Here is a 25,851-nt window from a genome sequence, read left to right as displayed (position 1 = left end):
GGAGTGAACCTGGACTTCCTCTGTTGAAGTTTAAGCCAGTAAAACAGCTCTGCTGCTTCCTGGACAGAGGAAGGGGCTCCCCACGGTGTGTCCGTCTATTTATACCCTCCCCTCTTAATACGGAGCGCCGTCCACAGCTGACACTGTGACTACATTTGGAGCGACAGTCTGCGTGGGGAGGGAGGGACCGACGTGTCTGTGGACGAACGGTAGCAACTTTCATGCCCACTTCACTCGGCGTGCAGTGCTCGTAAGTACACAATTCAACTAATTCTTCACCCTCTTCTTTAATTTAAACTCAAACAATATGGCCGAGCGTCGACTGGCGCCAGGTGGTTAATATTTGATCATTCATCACTCCTCTGTCTGTTGGTGGTTGTTCTGTCTGACCTGCTGACGTTCAGACTGCACGGTGGGCATAGTGGCCAGGGTGTTTAGTTACAGTTATAGAGTTGTAGAAAGTATTCTCATAAAATTCCAAGCAATTATGATTCGTCAGTTTTGTTGTTTGATGGCATAACAGGTTTTACGCACAGTTTACGCACAAATTACGCACGAATAAAACCACACGAACTTGTAATTTGTGTACCTTCATGGACTTTGCTTGAATACTTTTCTTGTATTCAATGCAAATTTTCTTTAGATGCGCTAAATCAGTCCTTTATCAAGTACTTTAGAAGTCTGAATGTTTTGTTTTCCTCTGCGTGAGCCATGTGTGTATATTGAAAAACAGGCTGTGGTTCTTCCTCCACATCTTTGCCCTGTCCATCGTGAAAGTTGGTGGACATTTTATTGTAAAATTGTAGTGTTTGAAACGTGGGGCGTTGATGCACTACACCCGTAATTGATGAGTCAAGGTGGTTCCATTACAATGGAGCTAATTGGCTACAGTACATGCTAATAATGTAGATATCAGACAAATGTCAATTTTGAACATCTCTGATTACTTTTGGGTGATGAAGGGCTTCTAAACATGCACATCCATGTGTTTGACAATTTTATACATCAGTTGGTTGGTTGTATAACGGTGTGTTGAAAGGGAATTTGTGGATTTAAGATATTAATCTGTTAAACTTTGAATAGGACTTGAGTTTTGATCCTCAGCTGAGCTCCTGATCTGTTAAACCCTGCAGGACATTTTCATTTCCCTTCCTGAGTAGGTAAAGAAAGGCTCCTGTGTGCTCATCCAGCAGCTTTATTTCTGAGCTTGCGTTAACTACTTGTTGCTGGATTAGAAGCCCATGATCCCCTTTCAGCCTGGATGGCATTCTCCCCTCTGATCGACAAATCCTCCAGCTTGTCACATGATTTTATGCTCTTTAAACAAAGTGTGGCCAATCTCTGGTCTTCCAAAAACACAGAGGAGTCAGCAAGACTGGGGATGCTCATGATGCGTTCTCTCGGTTTCCTCTGTGGGTGGCTGAGTGTTGGTGTTTGAAGTAAAAGCGCTTGTTTTTATGATGTGTAAAGACAGACGACAGTTGTTGAGCCTGTTTTCTTTTGACAGGGACATTCAGTCTTACAGTTTAGCTCATTAAACTTTCCTGAAGTGTCATTGTTTTAAATCAGGACTTGAAATTATCTTATTTCTGTATTCAGGTTAAATAATAGATCAGTAACTGTAGCCACCTATAAAGGTGGGTAAAGCTTTCTGGGGCCCAGAGCCACTGAGGGGCTCATGGAGGTTTGCAAAGACATGCTTCATCCTGTACTGAAGCAATGATGAGCCTTTATTTTAAACCTAAATACCCATTATTATTTATTACGATGACAAAAACAACACATTTATGTATTCATTTATTGTTGCCTGTTTCAAATGTAAACTCCCTCTTTTTATAACAGTGTAAGCCCTCAGTCATATTAGCATTGTGGGTGGGGCCTGTGGGTGGGCCTGTTAGACTGGAAAGTAATGACAGTGTGTAAAGCCACACTAAGATCAACTGATTGGAGAAATGCCCAGGAAATGAGTATTAACCATGAGGCTAGTGCTAATGCTACATATCAAGTCTGCATGCATTGACATTATTAAATGGCATCTGGGAAGGGCCAATTTACAAAGACAGTATTTTATAAGACATGATTTTATAAAGACGTGACTTATAAGAAAGACATAAATAGTCATTATAGATATGTTTGTTATTTTTCTGACATTAACTATGCAAATTATCTGTTTCCTTATTTTTTCTATTTGTTCTGAAGTGTTTTATTTTGCACCCAAAAAGCCTCTGTGTTTGGCACCATTTTGGGAGCATAGGCTACCAGCTATGTGTTCCTTAGCCTCATCATACAGTATCTAAACAACTTTTTGGGTCTGTGGACTTTGTCAGAGGAAACAACATCATTAGTAGCAAAAGTTGACAGCCATAAACTTACTTGGATGTCAAATTTTCATTCAGCCCTTCTGGTCGGGGTCAGTTTCTCCAATTTATCTCCTGAAAGTTGAAGAAGGAATCAGTAACACCAGGAATAAGTAAGGCCAGGAACTCTGGATGGGGAGTGATGCAGGCTGCTGGCATCTGTGAGCCGCTATCCTCAGTCAGAAATGTCATGAAGTAGTAGTAATTAAGTCCCCTCATGAGACCAGTAGCTCTCGTGGACATGGGCTCATGGTTTCTACACCTATGCCACCAGGTACTTAGGAGGTCACCTGCAGCTGAGTCTCCATTTGTACATTTATTTATTCATTTATTTATTTACCTTTTCTAGAAGGTGTTGACAATGTAGATACCCATTTTTATACCATAGCAAAAGTGATGGTTGTACATGTATTTGTGCAACTTAGCAGCACACATGAGCTTAATTTTCTTTAAAGATATATTTTTTTGGCATTTTGTGCCAATATTCAGAGATTAGGTTGGTAGATAGAGTCGGAAGCAGGGATAGAGGGTGGGGGAGAGATTTGCAAAAAGGAGCCACAAGACAGACTTGAACCCTAGCTGCCATCGTACATCAGGCATGTCTTAACCATTAGGCCACCTGTGCACCTTAATTGAATCTAAAAAAGGCAGTAAGTTTTCCCTCATTTTGAATGCTGATGAGATTACAAAAAAATACAACAAAACAGCAAACCAATATAAGCAATTACTAAACAGTAGAAATCAGTCAAAAATGTTGGAACTGGAAACATAACTCCAACAAGTTTGCATTACAGTGTGATAGTTTTCATTAAAGGGCCTTGAAAATATATAAATGAAAAACAATGTTTATTGCTCCACTATTCATTTTAGGACACAACAATGAGAGCCACATCATCATTAAACTAAGTTTCTGTGCTTGTCAGTTTTATCAATCATTAAAATAATGGAGATCTTGTTCTTTTTAAACACAGAGCATCTATAAATGACCAAGTATTGCACCAAGATGAGATGAACTTTAAATTTTACATCTTTTTCTATGTGACCTCTGCTTCCAACAGCAGCTTTGAGCCCGGCTGCAGATCTCTGCTGCACTAAGTCCACGGCTCACATCTCTTTGTTCAGCCTCCATTGTGCTTCCTGCTGCAGGAATGCTGACAGCTACGGTTTTTGGAAAGAGCACAGACCCACATGCAAACACACATTTATGTTTGTACCTATTTGTCAGCGAACACAGTTGCTCATTTGTGAGCTGGACTGATGGCTCCCTGCTGTCTTTAGATGCAAATAGTGTCATATCAGTTCTATATTTGCTTGCAGTTCACAGCGTCAGGCTGTGTGTTGTTTATGACATCCAGGCAACCGTGCAGCCAACTTGGACTATTTTTGTCAGATCTTTGTGTTTGTATTTAAAGAAATTAGCATATCATACTAAACTTGGCCACTTGTTTTTGACTTAACATGCTCTGTTTTGTCAGCTACATGGGTTATGAAGTGATTACATATGAAAAAAGGCAGCTGTAACAGTGAAAAGAGCTGCAGGTTTGCAGACTGAGTGCCATCAAAGCGTGGACCCAGAGGATCTGAGCTGCTGAGGTGTTGAGTTTCAGTGCAAGGGGAGATTCCTGCATGGCAATGCCGGCTGGTGAGGGTCATCTTACACAGACTCAAACAGGAGAAGAGAGGAATCAAGTATGAATGATGCTCTATTAGAGGAATTAGTTATTAACTGTTTGTTGTTTTCTCCTTCAGGGAGATGTCTCACCCACTGGTGAACAGATTATTCTGCAACCCCTGAAAGGTGGACTACCAGCGCACAAAGGCTTCAGCTCCAATGGATCTAAACTTCACTGGAAGAAAGTGCGACCCGTGTGTTCAGCCTTAGCTGAAAGTGAAGGAAGATCAAGAAATCTGCCTCTTGTTTCTGAATGTTCTACATCTATTCAAGGAAAGTCGACTGAGTCTTTGTAAGAAACATGGACACCACAGAGAACCCAGTGCTGGAGCCCAGGTCAGAGCGCATTGCTCGCTACAAAGCTGAGAGGAGGCGAGAACTGGCCGAGCGCTTCGGCAACTTGGAGGAGCTTCCTTCAAAGTGGGTTAGGAGAGACGGAAAGGAGGTAGTAGACCCAGCTGCCCGCGCCCACAGAGAGAGCCTAATTTCAGACAGCCTCAGTGAGAGAGTGAACGGCAGGATGCAAGGGGTTACAAATGGAGTCGAAGTGGACAACGCCGAGTCCAACCACACAAGAAGGTGAGTCAAGTCTGCAGTGATGTTAACCTGAAACAGAGGAGTCATGCAGAAATCACATGTTTTACTCAGGGCTTCTAGAAATCCCATAATGATGTGTGTACTCAGTTCTGTTTACTGACACAGATCAGTCTTCCTCAGCACATTTTGCCAGCTGGAGTACTCAAAATCTTTTTTTCTTTTAAAACAAACACTTTAGGGGAGAAAATAAAAACCTGGGGGCACAAAATATCTGTTTGGAGCTTTATTTATCCTAACAGATTTAGCAACTGGCTCGCTTGTAACCCAGATAACACCTGCCGCTTTCTTTAGGTTTTTTTCTCCTTAACATCAACACTCTATGTAGGTACTGTTATAGAATAGCACAGCAGTATTTTAGGAAGAGCTAATTACAGAATACCATCAATATTAACGTCATCAAAGTGGAAACTTGTCATGTTACGCTGGAGAGGAAAGTCTGTAACAAGATATATGTTAGTGCATGATCTCTGTTATGTAAAAACAGACTGAATTTGGCATTTGGCTGCAGAAACCTTTCAAATCCAGCCCTTGAAGTATCCAAAAGAGAGCGATGCATAAAGAGCAGTAGCTAATGTAGACCTTCGAGTATAGCTTTGTGCAATGTAAGAACTTCTCCAAACCTCATCCAAAGTAGACCAATTCCCTATCAGTAATCAATTTGCCCCTTCAACTAGTGGCTTTTCTTACCCGTGGTTCTCTGACCACATTCCTGGCACTATGTGTGAGGACGCTGTCAGCCTACTGTCTATTTGTTCGAGCACCTGTTGTCTGGGCATGGCCTAAAGGGTCATTTTGTTTAGTTGTAGACTCAGATTCAGGTTCTCTTTATTGCCCCACAAGGGGGGATATGTTTGTAACAGGAGCACACAAAAGACAGCCTACCCAAGGTTAATATCAGCAGTAAAATGAGACCCAATTAAAAAGTCCATAACTAAAAAAAAGACACAATTTAAAGAAACAATATGCTCAAAATTAACACCACAAAGTCCTCAGTATTTATCAATCCCCCATAGTGTTATTAATTCTTAATAAATAAATCTTATGTGTTTTAATTTTGATTATGTACACATTGCAAAGCATGGATGTGTGAAACAAATCCATCTGGTGTACCAGGTTATCATTATAGACCATCCCCTCCAACAGGCAGGAAGAGACTAACTTGGTGGATAACTTCTCTCATGGTGCAGTAGTGTTTAACATCAAAAGCAGCAAAAATTCGCCCGAAACACAAGCAAAGGTAATCCCAACAGCGATCAGTGTTTAACAGACAGCATCTAAACACTCTTCCAAAGAGTATGATGGGAAACCTCTGCCCCCCAAATTTGAAATGGCAGTGAGTGGAGCATAGATCAAATTACTCTTGAAAGAGTTGAACTAACACTGTCAAATAACTCCAAGACTGAAGGAAGCTCCTCTAGGTCAGGAGTTCTCAAACTTTTCAGCCCATGACCCCCATAATAAAGGCACCAGAGACCAGGGACCCCTACTGTGCCTAAGGATGGTTAAAGTTTAGTTGGACAGAGCCATGGACATTAAAGAATATTCATGGGCAGACTTACATTTAAAAAATTCTTCCAGCATTACTTTGATTAGAGCATAACTTTCACCAAATGACCATGTTTTTATTTTACATTTAACTAATATTATGCATAGATTTCATGAAATTGGGTTAGAGATACCTTTTGAAAATGTTCTTTATTTTTTGGAAGGCATCTGGCAACCCTCTCTCATTGTCTTGAGACCCTCAAGGGGGTCCTGACCTCAGGTTGAGAACCCCTGCTCTGAGTGGTCAAAATGTTTGACACTGAGAATTCAACACTCATGTTTTTGTCGTGGACAGCAACCTAAGTGCTAATATCCAAAAAGTAAACAAAACTACGTGAAGTGTACCCAGAATAAATTAAATAACAGGCATTGTTTTAATATGGAGCCAAAGTTTTGGATTATTTTTTTACCGGCATTGACCCTTTCAGTACACCTATGCAGCATGACTTAAGACACTCTCTATATGAGCTGAAATTCACATTTCTTGTCTAAAATATCCACTAACAGTAAGTACAAGCCACATTCACTCAACAAGTCTCAATAAACACTGTCTTAAAAGCAAAAGTTAAGGCCTGTATTTCATATAAGAAGATGTACTTCCCAAATTAGTTTGTACGTCTCGTTTTAATTCTCCTTATTGGATGTTTCTGCACTGGTAGACGTTTTATTGTTTTTTTTTTTTTAAGAATTATTTTTGGGCATTTTCTGTTTTGGAAACAGGGACCAGAGCAGGGGAGAGACATGTGGTAAAGGGCCTCAGGCTGGATTCGAGCCTGGGCCGCTCGTGTACGTGTGGCGCGCCTTAAACCACTTGGCCACCTGCGCCCCATTGGTAGATGTTTTTACTCCTTAGAAGATTTTTGCAATTTATATCTTAAAATAAGATGTTTACCTGGACTTGTGAGGTGAATATGGCTTTTATTATGTCTGATGACATATTTTTGAAGTATAAGCGGCTATAGAAATAGTTAAAAGCCCCAGTAGCAGAGTCTAAAAAACATTGAGTTTTAAGGTCTAGCTCAGGATGTCCAGGCATGAATTTGATTCTAGTGACCCATTTAGTCCCATACTCATCCTGTTCTGGAACTTGGGGCTTTTGCCTTCTCTAACCGGGAACATCTGTGGAGTCTGCAGAGATAAAGGACAAAGCTCCAGCTTTTATTTATTTATTCAGTATCCCTCAAAAAAAAAAAAGACAATTCGAGATCAGAACATTCTTCAACCCCTCGCCCCCATCGCATCCTCTCCCCCTTACTCCTCCCCCCTCCAGGCAGGGTTCCCAGGACTCTGCCAGCATGCTGAGTGGGGAGGGTTGCCCTGTCCCTCACGGACCCGACGCCCGGCAGCTCCGAACTGGGGTGTCAGTGGGCCGGTTAAGAAGCACCCTCCTGCACCAGACGAGGAGCGGAGCACAACCTGAGAACGTGTATGATCACCTGCATGTGTGTGATCCAGCTGTGTACCTCTCTCATAACATCGGCCCCGCCCCTTCAATATCTCCCTTTTCTTCCCTCCTGCTCTCTCACTGTGGACACCAGTTGCCCTGATGCAGGGCGTACCACTTCGTCTCTGGATCTGGCCTCTGATGCAGGTCGGAGACGCACCCGGCGCTACCTCCCCGGAGGGTCAGGAGGCGGTCGCAAGACCAGCGAGCGCTTCAGGACGCAACCAATCACAGCCAATGAGATGGAAGAGAGTGGCGGGTAAATGCTGGGCTCTGTTGTGTCAGCACTTTTCAGTGTTCAGTGTTGCAGTGTTTCATACGTTTACACAACTCTCTTACACTGGGTCGTTTGTATTGTGACTTTCTGCAGACGTGGCTTTCATACTGCTGGTTGTTTGTGTTTGATATTAGCTTTTCCCTCATAAAAAACAACGTCACACCTTAATGGCTGCTGTGGTTTGCATGTGTTTACCCTCCCTCCTGGTCTTAACAGTGCTGCCTAACACAGCATGCAAATATAACATGGTATCTCGATTACTTGAAGCACAAAGACATGCACTGTGAGAACAGACAAGGATCAGAAAGAAGGCATTCAGGATCCGTGGATTTTAGTTGACATCACCTCCCTGTTCATATTTCACCATGTGATCTCATGCTTGGCCTTTGTTCTCTTTCTCCAGGCTGGTGGATGCAGAGGAAGAGAAGAACAGTAAAGGTAAACACAAGGGCTCATATCTTACAGGAGATATTAAAGGGCAACACAGAGAACATTAACACCCAAAAATGATTGCCTCCAAAGCCAATATTTGCATGGCAGCCTCCATAAACTTGTTTATTAGGTCATGAAATCAATCAAGTTATAATTTTAGGCTCATAATGTCATGGTGACAGCTTTACAGCTTTTAAAAGGCACTTGAGCAGAGCAACAGTGCTCGTTTTTTTCTTCATAACCTTGCCATAAAAAGACTGACTTTCAAAGAATTTACATCTCAGTAGCTCAGGAACATCCATAAAACTAGATTTTATGTCTGTTTAGACATTTCTGTACACTCTGCCATCCACTTTGTGGGATATTAACTCCACAAATATTGTTAAATATAGGTTAAGGTTGTAGGCATAAACTATCAAATGTTTGGATATTATGAGTTGTGCCTTTATTTTTTATTTTTTCTATCTTTTAGGCAGTTGTGTTGATTTTGGTGCCCCCCCTTGTCAGTCTTGAGTGGATTTCAGTCAGAACCACTTTGTCAAGAAACTGTGCTTTAAAGGAAAGCTTGAGGCAGGGAGAGATGCAAGACATGACCCCAGAGGAGAGTGACAACAGAATGACACTGATAAAGTTAGAGGTAGAATAAAGAAGTAGCTGGGGTGGAGGAGGGTTGCAAAAAGCAGCGTTAATGCACTGTAATGCAAATGACAGTCGGAGTATTTTTCAAGTCATCAGCCCTTAGAGCATAATTCAAATGTTTCTGAACAAATTTCATAATGATAACCGTTATTTTTAAAAACAAAAACCTCAAAACGCACTTTTCCACATTATTTAGCAGGCCACAGGTTTCAGCAATATGGGAGAGAAAAAGGATCTTTCTGCTGCTGAAAAGTGTCAAATCGTGTAATGCCTTGGACAAGGAATGAAAACATTAGATATTTCACAAAAAGTTAATCGTGATCAACGTACTGTGAAGAAATTTGTGGCTGATTCAGAACACAGACGGGTTCGTGCCGATAAAGGCATAATGAGGAACGTTTCTGCCAGACAAATTCATAAGATTAAGAGAGCAGCTGCTAAAATGCCATTACAAAACATCAAACAGGTGTTTGAAGCTGCTGGTGCGTCTGGAGTTCCACCAACCTCAAGGTGTAGGATCCTCCAGAGGCTTGCAGTTGTGCATACATCTACTATTCGGCCGCCTTATCCAATGCTCACAAGCAGAAACGGTTGCAATGGGCCCAGAAATACCTGAAGACTCATTTTCAAACAGTCTTGTTGACTGATGAATGCTGTGCATCCCTGGATGGTCCAGATGGAGGAATAGTGGATGGTTGGTGGATGGCCACCATGTGCCAACAAGGCTGTGACGTCAGCAAGGAGTTGGTGAAGTCATGTTTTGGGCCGCAATCATGAGGAGAGAGCTGATAGGCTCCTCAGGGTCCCTGAAGGTGTGAAAATGACCTTGGCAAAGTATATAGAGTTTCTGACAGACGACTTTCTTCCATGGTAGAAAAAGTGACTGACCACCTCCTGCCATGGTAAAAAAGAAGAGCAGTGCCTTCTGTAGCAATTTTTTTTCATGCATGACAATGCACCATCTCATGCTGCAAAGAATACCTCTGTGTCATTGGCTGCTATGGGCGTAAAAGGAGAGAAACTCATGGTGTGGCCCCAATCTCCCCTGACCTCAACCCTATTGAGAACCTTTGGAGCATCCTCAAGCTCAAGATCTATGAGGGTAGGAGGCAGTTCACATCAAAACTGCCGTTCTGGAAGGCTATACTGGCCTCCTGCAAAGAAATTCATGCAGAAACTCTCCAAAAACTCACAAGTTCAATGGATGCAAGAATTGTGAAGGTGATATCAAAGAAGGGCTCCTATGTTAACATGGAACTTTGCCTGTTAAGATGTTTTTGATTGAAATAGCTTTGATTTCAGTAAATATGATGTCCTATTGCTGCAAATTCAACAAATAACCATTTTCATTTCTTTACAACCCAAAAAATATTTTAAAACTCTGTCCTGCTTAATAGTGTGGAAAAGTGCATTTTGGGTTTTTTGTTTTTAAAAAAATAACAGCTATCATTATGAAGTTTATTCAAAAACATTTGAATTATGCCCTAACAGCTGATGACTTGAAAAATACTCTGACTGTCATTTGCATTAATATTTTGGAAAATAAGAGAAAAATGTCATTTGCTTAATAATGTGGAAAGCGGTGTAAACAGGAGCAGTAAGGCGCAGCCTGGCTAGAGCAGTTTAAATATGGCAGCCAATAGCGGCTTACAGCCAATCAACTGACCTACAACTGATGAGGGCTTGCCCGATATCAGCTGATCTCAATTATGGCAGCACTTGACTCACTAATACAACTAATGCAATAGGCTCTATTTTAGCCAAACAACATCTCACCTTGCTGCCTTTTACTGTGAAATTCATCACCTATTGTTATTGTTTGCTACAGAAAACACAAAAACGGTCTAGTCTGACACCTACCCCATGGCAGCAGATTCAGGACTTAATAAAACACAGTGGAGAACTAATCTGTCTTGTCCTTGATGATCATTAGTAGGAGGCATCACTGTTCATTTTTGTGTGTTTTATGACTAGTGAAAAGGTCCTCACAGTCACCCCTTCAAATTCCTCCTATGCAGCTAGAAATGTTGTATTCTTACTCCTGCTGTATTCAAGTGTGAGCTGCATTTAAAGCAATATTTGACTGCTTTGAAAATGGGTTTGTGGCTAAATTGAGCCATTTGGCTTGAATGACTCCAAACACGGGCACCCACATCCAGAAGGTCACAAAATGACCTTCAGATGGTGAATAGGAAGTCGGGAACTCCCGCTTAAGTTCCAACTTTGATCATTTTTAAATTAATTTTTAACATATTGGATATATATATTACAAAATATCATAAACACTCAAAGGCCCAAAGTATTTTTTTATTTATTTATGTTTTCGTTTTTGATTAAACTTGTGTGTGTTGTCAAATATATAGCAATGTTTCCTCCAGTTGCTCTGCTGTAAAGTTAGCACAAAATGTATGGATCTGGTAGAATTTAACACAGCACGAATACTGGATAATGCATGAAATTTATTACTTCAGGATGGGTTGAAAAGTACACTATATGGACAAAAATATTGGGCCACACCTGCTAATTTTTTGATTCAAGTATTCTAATTAGACCTGTTGCCATAGGGTCGTTCTGAAGAACTCCACAACTTCACGCATGGTCTGGGGGGGTCAAATACTTTTGTTCATATAGTGTATGTTCTTATTTTTTTCAGCTACAAAAATAATGACAAGATTGTTGACCCATATCACTCAGCCCTTCTTCTTACCAATATTCAAAAGGTTTCTAATCAGAGGAGGTGCTCATAATTTAAGGGACACCTTAACCTTAAAAAACAAGTTGAAGTAATACTAAAAAAAATCAAGAATCAAACAGTCTGTAGAGTTAATTTGAATTTGTGCTAAAGCTTAGAAGCAAAGCACAAACTTGATCTTATTCGTGTTAATCGTATAAAGAATATTTTCATTAGGTACAAGAAGAGGAGAGATTGTTTCAGTTGGTTCAATCTACTTATTTATATTTTCATTTTCTTTACTTTGGACTCTGGTAGATGTGTGTATGTTACAGTTGTTGAAACAGGTAATTTGACTCCATTTAAAATATGTCCTGTTGAATATGGTGGCTGATAATGCTGTAGGTTTAATTTAACATCTTTTTGTCATATATATTAGTCTACTTTCTTTTTAGCAACACTTTAGTGATGCAGATTTTAGTTTGATAATAAAGTGAGTCAATCCATCCATCTCTGACGTGATTATTTACCACACTGACATTGTGATTTATTCCTTTTCCTCACAGCTGACGTCAAAACAGACGACAGAGCCAAAATGAGCGTGGCAGCCAAGATGTCTTTGTTTAAAGTGAGTCTATGTTGGTCTCCTGAAACAGGATCCTCTTGACCCTGCTTATTTCCCTGTTGTGTGCTGTCTGTCTTTGTGTCTGCCGCTAAAATGATTCTGTGGTAAAATACCCAAAAGTCATCCTGGGGATGTTTCCTATACGCCATACAGACAAGCTTTCAGGCAAAATGAAAGCTCAGTAGTTTATGCTTAATGTTTAATCACAACAAATAAGACGTGATCTGGATGTCAAATATAACAATTACTCACACAGTCCTGTGTTCCAAACGTAATGTTAAGACATGAAGAAGTATCACCTATATGTAAGTGACATGTCAGAAAAGTATTGTCATAATCTATTAATATTATGTTTGAACTACTTATGGCACATTGCAAAGAAACTCAATCATTATTCTCTGATCCCCATGGCAGGTGGTCCCACTAGACATTTCCAAACTGAGTAAAGGTGCTGCATAGCTCCGCCCACCTACACTGCTTACTGTGGTTTACTATTTATTAGATATACTATATGAAGTGCGGTTTTGGGTGTACAGTCCACAATTCAAAACAAGAAGCAAGTATTAGGGGTGGGCCAAGATGAACAGCAGCATGCTATTGTTTTGACTGAAAGCTCTTTGGCAGCAGACTTGAAATGAATCCAGTTGAATGAGATGGTACCTAGACAGCCTGGCTGCTGACCGTCGATCCCAGAAGCCCCATCTTGCAGACCATTGCTGTGAGACGCTGTCTCTGTCAGAACAGAAGTGCTATAATATGCAGGCAAATTTATTTCCAGTTGAAGATGAAAGAAAAAACAACTTCATTCAAAAACAAAGTCCAGCAGTTACATTCATGAAATCACTACATTGCAAACCAGACTGAGCAACAGTTCATATATAAGACAGAGATAAAGGTCAGAGGTCTAATCAGGGGGTATGTTATGTATAGACATGTTTTAGAAGTAGATATGTAAACGGTAGCTTGCTCAAGCTTTGTTAGCGTTAGCTAAAGCTAACATAGCCACACTTGCTAGTAAACATTACTACCTTAGCCAGTGTAGCTAAGCTAGCTTTAGCAATGGGAGCTTTAGCAAACGTAGCTAAACTTAACGCAGCTATGTAAGCTATGTAGACAACATAGCTACATAGCTTACGTAGTTAGTGTTAGCTTTGTAGTTTTGTTAGAATAGATATCCATGAGCTTGGCAAGCTTTAGCTCTACAGAGTTTAGCTATGTAGCTCTGTTATGTATGTAGCTTACACAGCTTATGGAGCTAAGTAAGCTACGTGTGCTACATTAGAATGTTTTACTGATGGATGAGCTTTGTACCTGTGAGCACAATGTTTTTTCAGCTTTATTTCAAAATTTTGACCTTTGGTATGCTTACCCTTCCCTTAACCTTTAGTCCAACCCAACTGAAAGTCTAGTCCGGTTTTATTTTGAAAGTTTTAGTCCTTATTTCTGTTCTGATAGATGTGGCATCTCACAGTCATGGTCTGCAAGAGGGGGAGTCTGAGAACTATGGTCTGCAGCCAGACCATCTTTATGGTATGGTTGCTGTTTAGTACAACCCTCAAGTTGCGAAGACAACAAAGATTGCTTTCTGTTTTTCTCAGAGCCTGGCAACTAGCAACAACACTGGCTGCACTTCGTTTAAACCTGATCTCAGTGCTATAATAAAGGTGAAGTAAAACCCATGTGGTATTAATAAACAGGCTTTGTTAGAACTCAGTATAAAACCTGGCTGTGGCTCTGCATCCACTCGGGGTTTTCCATGTTTGTTTGGTCTTTGAATCTTGTGCAGTGATCAAAAAGTGCTCCACATCTTTTTTCAGTTGCACAAGTGTTGACGTACTCTTGAACCAAGCTTTTATTTTTGCAGGGCATCATATTCAGTCAACCAGACAACTTAATCCAACCCACTGGGGACAAAGGCTTCTATGGTGGCTTAAACATAACACAGTAACATGCTACATACATAATGATTTATAAACAAAAACTACTGAAAGGTGGAGAATCGCATGGTAATACAAAGACTTTTAGGGAGTAATTTAAACATTTTTTAAATGTGCAATTGGCATAATTACTTCTTGATGACAAATAAGGAAAAAAAGTCTTTGGCAACTTAATCATGGACAACATGATATCAGAACAAAAAAACAAGCAAAAAATGACTCATAGTTCAAATTTAGATACCATACTTATGAGTTGTTATGAAATATATTGAACAGGTAAAGAGGAAAAACTATAATTTTAGCTGCTCACCTTTCAGTCTGAGTCTCGTGGTGAGTGAGCGCTGAGCCTGCAGAACACAACCCTGATCATGTTGAGGGATATGAATGGTCAGACAGGTGCATGCTGTCCCTGGACACATGGATACTGTGTGTCTGTTATTAAAAGAAAGTCTAAGTTTATGGTCCAGTTATAGACATTTGAACCAGTCTGGTTTTTCTCTAACAGAAGATAAAAGCACATTGTGGATGTTTTCTTTAACAGTAACAAACCTGTAGAGTTTGGATCATCAGGTGAAACTGTGACAGACTCTGTATAACCATTAGAAACCACAGTGGTGGTGTTATAATTAGCTTACTGCTGCGTGGAGGCAGGCGGAGGTAACTGAAGCTGGTAGAGATCTGGTTACACTCTGACCTGTTGAGCTGCCATTTCTATCTGCTTTATTCCCCCGCTATCCGACCTGCCTCCCCTCCCTCCATCTGTCCGTACAAATAGAACAGGAGACATCAGGAGAGGGGCTTTTCACTGCCGTTTTTGTGGTCGCCTTTATGACTTATTTAGCTTCCGACTGAGGCTGCTGTCTGACCTGAATGCTGGGGTCTCACCTGTATAAAAAAAAACATCCTCCGTCAGACGTCAGGTGTTCACACTGGCGTGTTTTTCCTTCCTTTAATAGGAGCTGGAGAAGTCTGCTGCCCCCGAGGCCTCTGCCTTTCTGAAGCCCCGCCCTGGCAGCATGGGTCATGAGCGTAGGGTGCGACGTGGAAATGACCATCGCTTTCTCACCCAGCCAATCACGTGTGAGGAAATTGTGGCGATCAGGTGAGGAAGCAGGGACGCCAGAATACGGGACATCATAGCATCAGAACAAGAAGTAATAATAAAGCAGATTATGTAGAGAGCATATTTGTATATTTATGTATGTGGTGGTTACTAAGGTTAGTTTGGGAGAAACAATCTACAGCAGGGGTGTCAAACTCAATCACAGCAGGGGCCGGATTCTGGATTTAGGACTAACCTGAGGGCGTAACAGCATCACCTTTTTAACCATAAACTTTCAACCTTGTTTCAACGGTAATAAAATATGAAAAAAAAAAACTTAGCTCTGATGATAAACAATTTTGACAGAACGCTGAAAAGATAAGTTCAAAGGCTCACAATCTGAGAAAAGTCAATTTATTTTTTTGAAAAGGTCAAAACATGAATTTGAAATTGAAAAATAATAATTTTTTAAATATATATTAGAAAAAAGTCAAAATCATGAGTTTAAAAGGTCAAAATATGAAACTAAATTTGTAATCATGAAATTAAAAGTCAAAATATGATTCAAAATTTTAAATTGTGAGTCTAAAAGGTCAAACTATGGGATTATGACGTCAAGTTTAGAGTTGAAAATATGAGTTAAAATACAAAATAGTTGGTTAAAAGGGTCAAAATATCATTTAAAAATTAGAATTATGAAACTTAAAGCTCAAAATACTATATGAGAAATCAAAATTATGAGTTGAAATGCTCAAAATATGAAATTAGAAGTTAAAATCCTAAGTTTGAGTCCTAACTGGGAGATGCAAAATTGAAAATGTGAAATTAAAAAACAAATTAAATAACAAAATCAGATTTTATGACTTAACAAGGATATCTTTAATTATCAAGGAGGAGTTTACATTTAATACTGGAGGAAATCTGCAGACCTCATACTGAGGTTATATCATCTTGTGGGCCAGATTTAACTGTTCCACGGGCCGGATTTAGCCCCTGGGCCTTGAGTTTGACACCTGTGATCTACAGTATACCAAGGGCCTGGTGTAGAGCAGTGGGAACCCTGATTCCTAAGGAGAAGGAGTCCTCTGATTTGAGCCAGTTTTATACCATCTCACTACTGAATGTGGAAGGGAAGATTGTCTTTCCCTTAAGCTTTGGCTCCCCCACCCTTTTATTAAGCTCTATGATTCTTTTTTTCCAATCTTTCTCATTTTGTTTTGTGTACTTTTGCCAGTTTCATGCATAAAGTCTGTACCAGGAATAGTTGTCTTTCTGTAGTCATAATCATGAGTTGTGTTAGGGAAGGTAGTATCAGCATTGTCACTACCTGGAGCTTGCATGTGCAGAGCCTGGGTCTGTCAAAGATGGCATAGCTGTTTAGGCTGTGTTGCCCATGTGGTAAGATAGGCAAGATAACTTTGTCTCTGTGTTGGCATGGTGGGTGGTAGAAGCTGGGATCACTGTTATGCCTTCTGGAAGTACAATGGGACTAATTGAATGAAAACACCAGCAAAGAAAGGTTCTCACTTGACAACGCTGGCGAGATGTTGGATTTTTGCTACCCAATGGACTGCACAGTTGACTTGTGGAGGCAAATAGTAATGAGTCAAGGATTTCTTCACTGAGTGGTGATCTTTTGTGAATGGTACATAATTATTAAAAACACTTATTGTACTTGTGTTGATTTCAGCACCCCAAAACCAGCTCAGCCAGTGGAGCCTCAGCCTGTGCAGACAGAGTCAGTGGAGGACAGTGATGAGAGCTGCAAACTGAGCATGAGTGAGAAGCTGGCACTCTTTAACAAACTCTCTCTGCCAGGGAGGCAAGGGGGTGGCCCTGCTGATGGGCCCCCAGAGAGACGAAGGCAGAAAGGAACTCGGTACCGCACTCAGCCAATCACTGTGGAGGAGGTCAGCCTGGTGAGATGTTGTTTTTCATACATTCAGTACAACAGCACTCCTTCTTGTGTGATATTGCAACCATTGTGTCTTTTTAACCTCGTTCTTTCTCTTCCTTTAGCTCCAGAAAGGCCCTGTTCAACTTCCTGTCTTCAGTTTGTCCCCTCATCTGTACGACAGACAGCAGGCCTCTTCTGTCAACCTCAAACCCAGCGAGCTTCGCCTCTCCCAGCCAAGACTAGACCCCGGTCCTGTTAATTCAGAGCTTAGTGGCTCTGGCCAGGAAGGCCTACATCGCTACGCATCAGAGCCTGGCCTAAGAGGAATTTTGAAGAAGAGCTGCAGGACAGAGAGTGGTCGAATGGATGCATCCGTAAGACATGAACAGAACGGTGGAAGCTGTGAAGACGCAGGGCTCAGAGGGAGGATGGAGTGCACGGAGCTGCCGGAAATTCCTTTACCACCACGCAGAGAGAGACGGGGGGCGTCAGACGTGGAAAGTGCCGCTCCATGGAGGCAGAGGGCTCGAAACAGGAGGGAAACCATTGCCTGTACTCCAATCAGAGTGTTGCCAGAGCAGGACGGTCCTCAGGAGGAGAAACCCTGCAAGAGTGAAGTGCAGGAGGTTCATTTTGCAGGACAAAACATTGAAACTAATGGCAAGGTTCAGTAAGTATCATACAAATATCATCATTTGTGATACGTTGGAGGAGTTCAACACTGCTTACTGCACTTCAATACCATTTGTTTTTGTTTTTGATATGATTTATGTTTTATGTGATCCTTCCAAAAGGCACCAAATTGAGGAGGAAAGTGTGAAGAAGATAAATGAAGAAACAGCAGCGACAGTGAATGTTCAGGTTACAACAGAAGATAACACCACCAAACCAGAGGAGATGACAAATAACAACTCATGTAAGGTAAAAGACAAAGGACGCATCACCGTGATGTAAGCACATTACAGTGACTAAGCAGCTGCTCTTGTCTGTTAAGGGACAACTCTTTGTAATTACCACAGCTTTTCCCCTCCATAATCTCTAATCCTGTTTGGAGCCGGTGGGTTTCAGACTTTCAGCAGAGAGAGAGGTTTAATGGTCAGTAGAATGGTGACAGAGCAGCAGTAGAGGATTTGACTCAGTTTTTGTTTCTAGAAGACAGCCATTCATCAGAATTTTTTGCAATGTGCTGCAACAGATATGTGATCAAAGGAGTGCATTTCATTCAGAAGATAAATGTTCATATGTATCTTCCTGTAGGTGGCTTTCAGGTAATACCTATCAGTCAGACCAATAGAGCTGCACAAGCAAGTTAATCCATTGCTACATGTACATATATTCCCTTTATTCAGCCTAGGAAATAATCTGCAAATGCAACTTGGGGTTGTCAAATGCTGCATAAAAATGTTTCCTTTTCAGTGTATTTATTAGCTTTACTGCAGATCAGAAATGAGACTATAATGGACAGTTATTTTTTAAGAGGCATGAATGAAATTTCAATATTCATCCACTGAGTCAATTTTTTTCTTTTTTCAGGCAATAGTAAAATTTGAAAGCCGTATAATACATCACAAAGGTTGTTTTAGAATCTTTAACATCTCTGTGTGCATAGACCTAGGCTCACTGATTTGATGTTTTTATGTACTGAAATTAAAGCTACAATATCTAGGAAATGCCTACATTAATTAAAAGAAATGACTACTCCTATGCTATAGACAGTATACTAAACACAATATTTTGTTGTTGTCTATGTAAATGACCTGGGAAATTTTCTAGCATTTCTGAAAGCCAGAAAAATCCTTGATTTCTCTTGTAATTTGTATCTCTTGCCATAGCCCATGAAAGTTGCATGTTACACCAAATCCTGCAACAAAAAGAAGCAGTACGAAATCCTGAAAACTGCTGTTCAGCTGCTTTATCTTAATAGTGTTTTGCTGCTAACTGTTTTGAGTAGCATTGCTTTTAAAAGTAACTGGTTACATTACTTGGCTACCTACAGAGAAAAAAGCATGTAGAAGTACTTCTTTGTTGTCAAAAATTTGAACACTTTAACTTTTTGTTGTACATGTCAGTTGTAAAAACCAGCATGCAGCCAGCTGAAGTCTGAAGTCTTTGTATGTGTGAACACTACTGCCATTACACAGTAAAGTCAAGAGCCCATAGCCTGTAACTCTGCAGACTAATAGTAGAGTGACCAGTGTGGTAACCATAAAGAGCTCTGCCTACAATGCAGCAACAAACAGGGCAGAAGCATACAGTTTTGCACAACATACACAACAGCCTTGTGCATTACGCACAGGATGTATGTAACTCTGAATGGTTTCTTGAAAAGGCTCTGGGGCCAAAGAGCAATCCTAGAACAGCCTTACGTTTTGTTATTATGTTCTTGTCCCTTTTGTTAAAATTTCAGAAAAACGGGGATAACTCTATTAATGACTATAATGCACGATATTGGATTTTGCTAATATCCGATATACAGATTACAGAATATTTATAAACGATACTAATAGTGGAATGTAGTTCAAACCTTAAACTTTAGTCCTTAAAACTCACAATGTAGAACTTGAGGTTGAACAAATATACACATTTCATTCTTTAAAACAAACTTTGAAGTGTAAGGAATGATGATGAATTAAGAAAATGACTTCAGCTGACGTAGGTCTGTTGGTCCGACCTAAAACTCCACAAATGAATTGTTAGCATGGCCAACACTTACAGCTGATATGGGACGATTTTTATAGGCAAAGTAACGGTTGTAAATATCTGCATAAATTTCTCATTAGTTCAATCTGCTAGTGCTCTGACACAGTTGTTTACTTTCCACTGGCATGCAGCTACATGCCAAAAGGAAAGAAACAGAAACCTTGCAGATGCTTTAGAGTCTTTGTTTTGCATGTCAAAGGGGAAAGGGAAATAGGGCTGTTTTTTGCAGTAATGGCTATGAAGAATGTTATTTATACCAGATTACTTGAATTGCAAAACTAACGCGTTACCCTAACACTGACGACTCACTTGTGATGGACTCCAATTACTGCTTCTCTGATCTACATTAGTATGCATTAGAATGAAAACCCCTGTTTTGCTTTCATGGATGAACTTCACATAATGAAGGAGAAAATCTGTTAAAAATGGCTGTCCTTGTTAATGCTGCTTGTAATCCTAGAATAATCTGTGAGTTGTTTGCAAGTTGCTTACAAGGGAGGGGAAATAACTCTTCTGGAATCGCAAAAATTTCAACGTTCTTAAAACAGCTCGACTCATATTTCCCCACCTCCTGCAGGGTTTTGCAGCATTATGATCTAAATTGTCTAGAAATGGAGTACGGTGGCCTGACAGAGGGTTGTTGGGTTCACTCTGCCTGTGATGTTCATATCCAGAAGTAGAAGAAGTTGTGTAGGATAGATGGTATAATTGTGGTTCCAGTGAAACCAGATACGTACCATCTCTTACCCGCAGTGCTCTGGATTTGTGAGGTGCTAAATATCTAGATATCAGATCAGACATTAAACCTACTGGCCAGCCAGCTAATGTTTATGAACTGTGATGGATTGTCTTATAACAACATGAGAATTGTAACAGATTATTATTCTGGTGGTAAAATGTTACACCTTAAAGACCTTTTAACCTCAGGTGTGCAGCAGGTACAGAGCAGTGTGCACATGAAAGTATGTCTTTATAAATAAACACATTTTTTCCACGCTCTGTCTCTCACTCATGCTCAGTCTCCGATATAATTTGACATAAAGTGGCATATTTTAAATTTCCCTGTTATTCTTTTTATTTATTCCTTATTTGTCCCCTGCTGCCCTCCATAGGAAGAGACAGATACTGCATGTGTAGAGAGTGTCATCCCTCAGTGCTGGGTAAGTCTCTACCTTGTGCTTTAAAATCCAGAACTCCTCATTATTTATCTCCATTACTAATTTTACAACAGCTTTAGCCTGCCTCCTTTCTCTCTGTTCTAACTCCTCTTCTCTCGCAGGAACCTGTCTTTGCCTCTGTCTTTTCTAGCGGTACACCCCAATATATCATGTGTTTCAACCAGGTAATAGTCTGAGCAGCTGCATGGCTGTGTAACCACTGCTTTTTTGGTTTGCAGTGTTCTGTATGCAGTAAAAAGTTTCACAGTTGGCAGGTGAAAATTTACTAACAAGTCCCATTTTTCTTAGAAGTGATCTACATCAATTCCCAAGTCTCCATGTTGTTTGTTGGTTTTGTTCCCCTAACACTTAACATTCTTCTGAATGTTTTTTTCTTTCTTCTTTTTTTTTTTACCTTTATAGAATTTAAAAAAAAAAAAGTCTTTTCCTCCGAAAGTTTTATGTACATTATTGCATTTAACTTCAGATAGTACATAAAACTAGTACAATTTATAATGATGGAATCAGCAACACGTTGTTCTTGCCATATGATATGATGAGCCATGTTATGACACGGTATAATGAGACATAATAAAACTCATGATACAAAACAAATTATATAAATTAATGCACACCATGTCACACCATAGGATACAATAGAATATGAGACCTGCTACATTTAAATATAAAATGAAACAAGAGGCAAAATGATATGATTCCATATAGTATTATAAGAGAAAATGCAACATGATACAATGACATACTAAATGATATGATTATTGATACAAAGCAAATTAATATCACAGTGTGTGATTTGATATGACATATTCTAAATAACAAACTACAAAACCATACCATAGATGAGACACAATGCAATACAGTAGACAACAATATTGTAAAAATAGTAAAACAAAGCATGAGATATATTATAATACATCACAGTACAATATGGCACAATACCATACAATATGGTAGGGTAGGGTACAACACAATACTAAACAAAATGATACTAAACAATACAATATGATACAATGGCATAGAGTAGGGTATGGTATGATACGCTATGTTATGGTTTGATTTAATACAATATGATACAATATGGTAGTGTAGGGTAAGTTAAGTTTAGATACTTTAAGATACACTATGATACAATACAATACATTAAGGGAGGGTATGGTATTGTACGGTATGGTATGGTATGGTATGAAAATATACATTACAATGAGATACTATTTGATACAATAAAAAATTCAAAATACCATAAGGCACCAAATAATAGGCTATAGTAAAAAAGGGTAAGGTATGATACGATATGATACTGTGTGATATGATACAATACGATACAATGGATACGATATGCTAGGGCAGGGTAGGGTATGATACAGTACGATACAATATGATATGATGGCATAGAGCATGGGTATGGTACAGTATGACACAATACTGTTGGGTTAGGTATGGTATGGTTTGATTGGATACTTTATAATACTGTATGGCAATAGGATAATAGATAATAGGACACAGTTTGATCTGATACAATATGATAGGATACATCAAGGTATGATACAATATGGTACGATTCAATACAATACAATAGCATAGTGTATGGTATGGTATGATAGAGTACGTTGCAATGAGACACTATATGATATGATACAATTTGACAGATACACAGTACCATACGATAGGGTATAGTACAAAAAGGTTAGGTATGATTATATATGATACTAAAGAATAAGCTACGATAGGATAGGATAGGAGAGGAGAACAATGAAACAAAGTACAATATGACATGGTACAAAATGACAGTACAAAATAAATAATACAGTGTAATATAATGAGACATGATAAGTGCTTTGATACCACATGAAACTCCACAACACAATACAAAACCACATCATATCATACAATACCATGAGAAACATGTGAAATGACACAGTTCAATACAAAATGACATGATACAATTCAATATCTAATGATACTATATAATTCATCACAAAAATCATAACTACACTGACCTTTCGGAGACATGTATGATAACTCCAGTGCTGAACTGATAAAAAAGAGATAAAGATAACAATTCCCTGGAACAACCACTGCTGGTAACTTGTAAGCTCTGATTAGTTAAACATTACAGTCTCTGCCAGCGCCATACTTTTGCTGTTTGATATCGTAGAACCGTTATTTACATTAATCCTGTCTTAAGTCTTAGATCAGATCTGCCCTGGTAACTCAGAGGTAACTGCCTTACATAAAACTAACTCATACAACCTGTTTTTTTTTTTTTTCATCTTCTTTTCCCTTGGTCATGCATGTCTTCCCTCCTGTACTCAAGTCTTCCCCAGAACCTTACCAACCATGTTTTTCTTTATATACTTTGTCAGACGAATCTCTCCTTCGAGGCACAGGAGGTTTCCTCTCCTACCAAGAATCTGAACCAGCCGCAGTGGAGACAGAAGGTGACACAGGCTGGTATTACTTTTAAATGTTTTAATGTTTTCCACTCAAAAATCTGCAGAAGAGCTCATCTTTGTCTCACTTTAATACATCCGCTTCTGTACAGGCTAAAGGAGCTGAGGATGAGCCTGAGACAGAGAAAGCCAAAGAAATAAATGCCTATGAGGAAGAAACACCATCCATAGATGCTCTAACATGTGCAGATGAAGGTTAGAGCAGGACTATTTTTATGCGATAAAATGTCTCTGCAGTATCGTCTCTTTAAGGGTTTGTTCTGTTTGCCTTACAGAAACCACCTTGCAGTCTTTGATGCCCTCTGAAGGTAAAGATCATGTAAAATCCAGCTGAAAGAAACCATTAAACTCTTCGTATTAACCTCTACACTACAGTGATATGTCACATCCCTTTCAGCAGCTCCACAGAGCTCTCCAGCCCCAATGTCTCCACCTGAGATGGAAGAGGAGACGCTTGCAGACGAATCAAGCGCTTTTGATGGAGATCTTTGCAGAGATCAGTCGCCTCCATCTGCCTGTGCCCTTCCTCCATGTGGAGATGCCACTGTGACAGAGAGCGAGCAGGACCTTGGAATCCTCTGCCAGACCAACACACCAATGTGAGCCTCCTTTTACCATAGCAGTAGTATTATCAGCCTGGATCACATTATTATGATTATCTTTAAAGATGTGGTACATAGACACAAAAATGCTCTGAGGGTTGTTTCTAGATGAATTCATAATCACTAGTAAATCAAAAATGTATGACTTCCCTTTGACATTGAGTTTATTATTGGGTTTGGTATGGCAGAGGTATTTTCTGTGATGTCAGACGCCTTTGCAAATTTATTAACAGAAAAAACTGAAATATCACATCGACATATTTTGACCCTTTGCAACAACACTTGAAATTTAGCTCAGATTCTTCCCACTTCTCTTGATTGTTGCTGAGATCTTTCTCAACCTCGATAGGAGTCCACCTGTAGTAAAATAAATTGATTGGGCATGATTCGGAAAGCCCCATGCCTCTCTTTACAAGGCCTCACAGCTGACAATGTAAATCAGAGCAAAAACCAAGCCATGAGGTCAAAGGAACTGCATGTGGAGTGCAGAGACCAGATTGTTGCAAGGCACAGACCTGAGGAACTAAAAAATTTTGCTGTACTGAAGGTTCCCTGGAATACAGTGGCCTCCATGATTCTCAAATGGAAAAAGTTTGGTACAACAAGGACTTTTCCAAGTGCTGGTAACCTAACCAAACAGAGTAATCAGGGAGAAGGGCCTAAGAAAGAGAGTTGACCAAGGACCCGATGGTCACTCTGACTGAGCTCCAGAGATCCTGTGTGGAGATGGGACCAAGTTCCAGAAGAACAAACATCACTGCAACCTTCCACTGATCAGGGCTATATGGCAGAGTGGTTAGATGGAGGCCTCTCCTCAGTGCAAAAGACATAAATGCCTGCTTGGAGTTTGCAGAAAAGAAAAGTATTGAAGGACTCTTAGAATGTGAGAAACAAGATTCTCTGGTCTGATGAAACCAAGATTGAACTCAGTTTTGGCCTCAGTTCTAAATGTTATGTCTGGAGGAAACCAGGCACTGCTCATCACCTGCCTAATACCACTCCAACAGTGATGCATAGTGGTGGCAGCATCATGCTGTGGGGGGGGTTTTCAGCAGCAGGGACAGAGAGACAGGTCTGGGTCGAGGGAAAGCTGAGATATCCTCAATGAAAACCTGTTCGACAGTATTTAGGACCTCAGACTGGGCTCAAGGTTCACCTTCAAACATGACAAAGACCCTAAGCACAGAAAAGACAACACAGGAGTGAATTAGGGACGACTCTGTGGATGTTCTAGAGTGGCTCAGCCAGAGCCCTGACTTAAACTCAATCGGACATCTCTTGAGGGACCTGGAAAGGGCTGACAGACTATATGTAATTAAGAATGGCAGAAAATTCCCCATTCCAGGTGTTCAATGCTTGTTGTGTCACATTCAAAAACACTTAGGGGTTTAATTGCTGCCAAAGATGTTTCAACTAAGTACTGAGGAAAGAGTCTGAATACTTATGTCAATGTGATACTGCAGTTTTTCTTTTTCATAAATCAAAAAAATAATCTAAAACTTGGTTTTCATGTTGTCATTATGGTGTACTGGAGTGTAGAGTCAGACATCATCAGTATTTAAGACAATATCAACAGTAAGCTCTAAAGAGCCTTACCAAACATGGCAGCTACACATGGAGTAGATGTATGAGAGTTTCAGATGTTGAGAGCCAAAATGGGGCAATTGCCCAGCAGGAGAGGACCACGTGGTACAGAGTGGCAGTGACACCTCTGACAGGTGGGATCGGCTTCAGTGTATGACTTGGCAAGTCTGCTTCTACAGAGATGTAATTGATGGAAAACTTT

At 40.0% G+C, this 25,851-nt stretch overlaps 1 protein-coding gene across 7 annotated transcripts in view; it reads left to right on the top strand.

The window, feature by feature from the left end:
* The first annotated feature begins 122 nt into the window (after positions 1 to 122).
* Positions 123 to 25,851, top strand: part of svilc (supervillin c) — a 37,125-nt gene continuing 11,396 nt past the window's right edge. Inside the window, exons 1-16 of one of the 7 annotated variants that reach the window (XM_041817304.1) lie at positions 123 to 250; positions 4,107 to 4,608; positions 7,442 to 7,597; positions 7,710 to 7,874; positions 8,296 to 8,330; positions 12,201 to 12,262; positions 15,153 to 15,298; positions 16,929 to 17,157; positions 17,258 to 17,805; positions 17,930 to 18,056; positions 20,948 to 20,995; positions 21,115 to 21,177; positions 23,377 to 23,451; positions 23,556 to 23,658; positions 23,739 to 23,771; positions 23,861 to 24,062. In XM_041817304.1, coding sequence (XP_041673238.1) covers positions 4,331 to 4,608; positions 7,442 to 7,597; positions 7,710 to 7,874; positions 8,296 to 8,330; positions 12,201 to 12,262; positions 15,153 to 15,298; positions 16,929 to 17,157; positions 17,258 to 17,805; positions 17,930 to 18,056; positions 20,948 to 20,995; positions 21,115 to 21,177; positions 23,377 to 23,451; positions 23,556 to 23,658; positions 23,739 to 23,771; positions 23,861 to 24,062 — 2,270 coding nt within the window. In that variant the 5' untranslated portion in view covers positions 123 to 250; positions 4,107 to 4,330. Of the gene's footprint in view, positions 251 to 4,106; positions 4,609 to 7,441; positions 7,598 to 7,709; positions 7,875 to 8,295; positions 8,331 to 12,200; positions 12,263 to 15,152; positions 15,299 to 16,928; positions 17,158 to 17,257; positions 17,806 to 17,929; positions 18,057 to 20,947; positions 20,996 to 21,114; positions 21,178 to 23,376; positions 23,461 to 23,555; positions 23,659 to 23,738; positions 23,772 to 23,860; positions 24,063 to 25,851 lie in introns of all 7 variants that reach the window. The other 6 variants (XM_041817303.1, XM_041817302.1, XM_041817307.1 and 3 more) reach the window with 6 other exon arrangements.

The sequence above is a fragment of the Cheilinus undulatus genome, linkage group 21, assembly GCF_018320785.1.
Source record: "Cheilinus undulatus linkage group 21, ASM1832078v1, whole genome shotgun sequence".
Lineage (NCBI taxonomy): Eukaryota > Metazoa > Chordata > Actinopteri > Labriformes > Labridae > Cheilinus > Cheilinus undulatus.
This window is presented reverse-complemented; position numbering and strand designations above follow the sequence as displayed.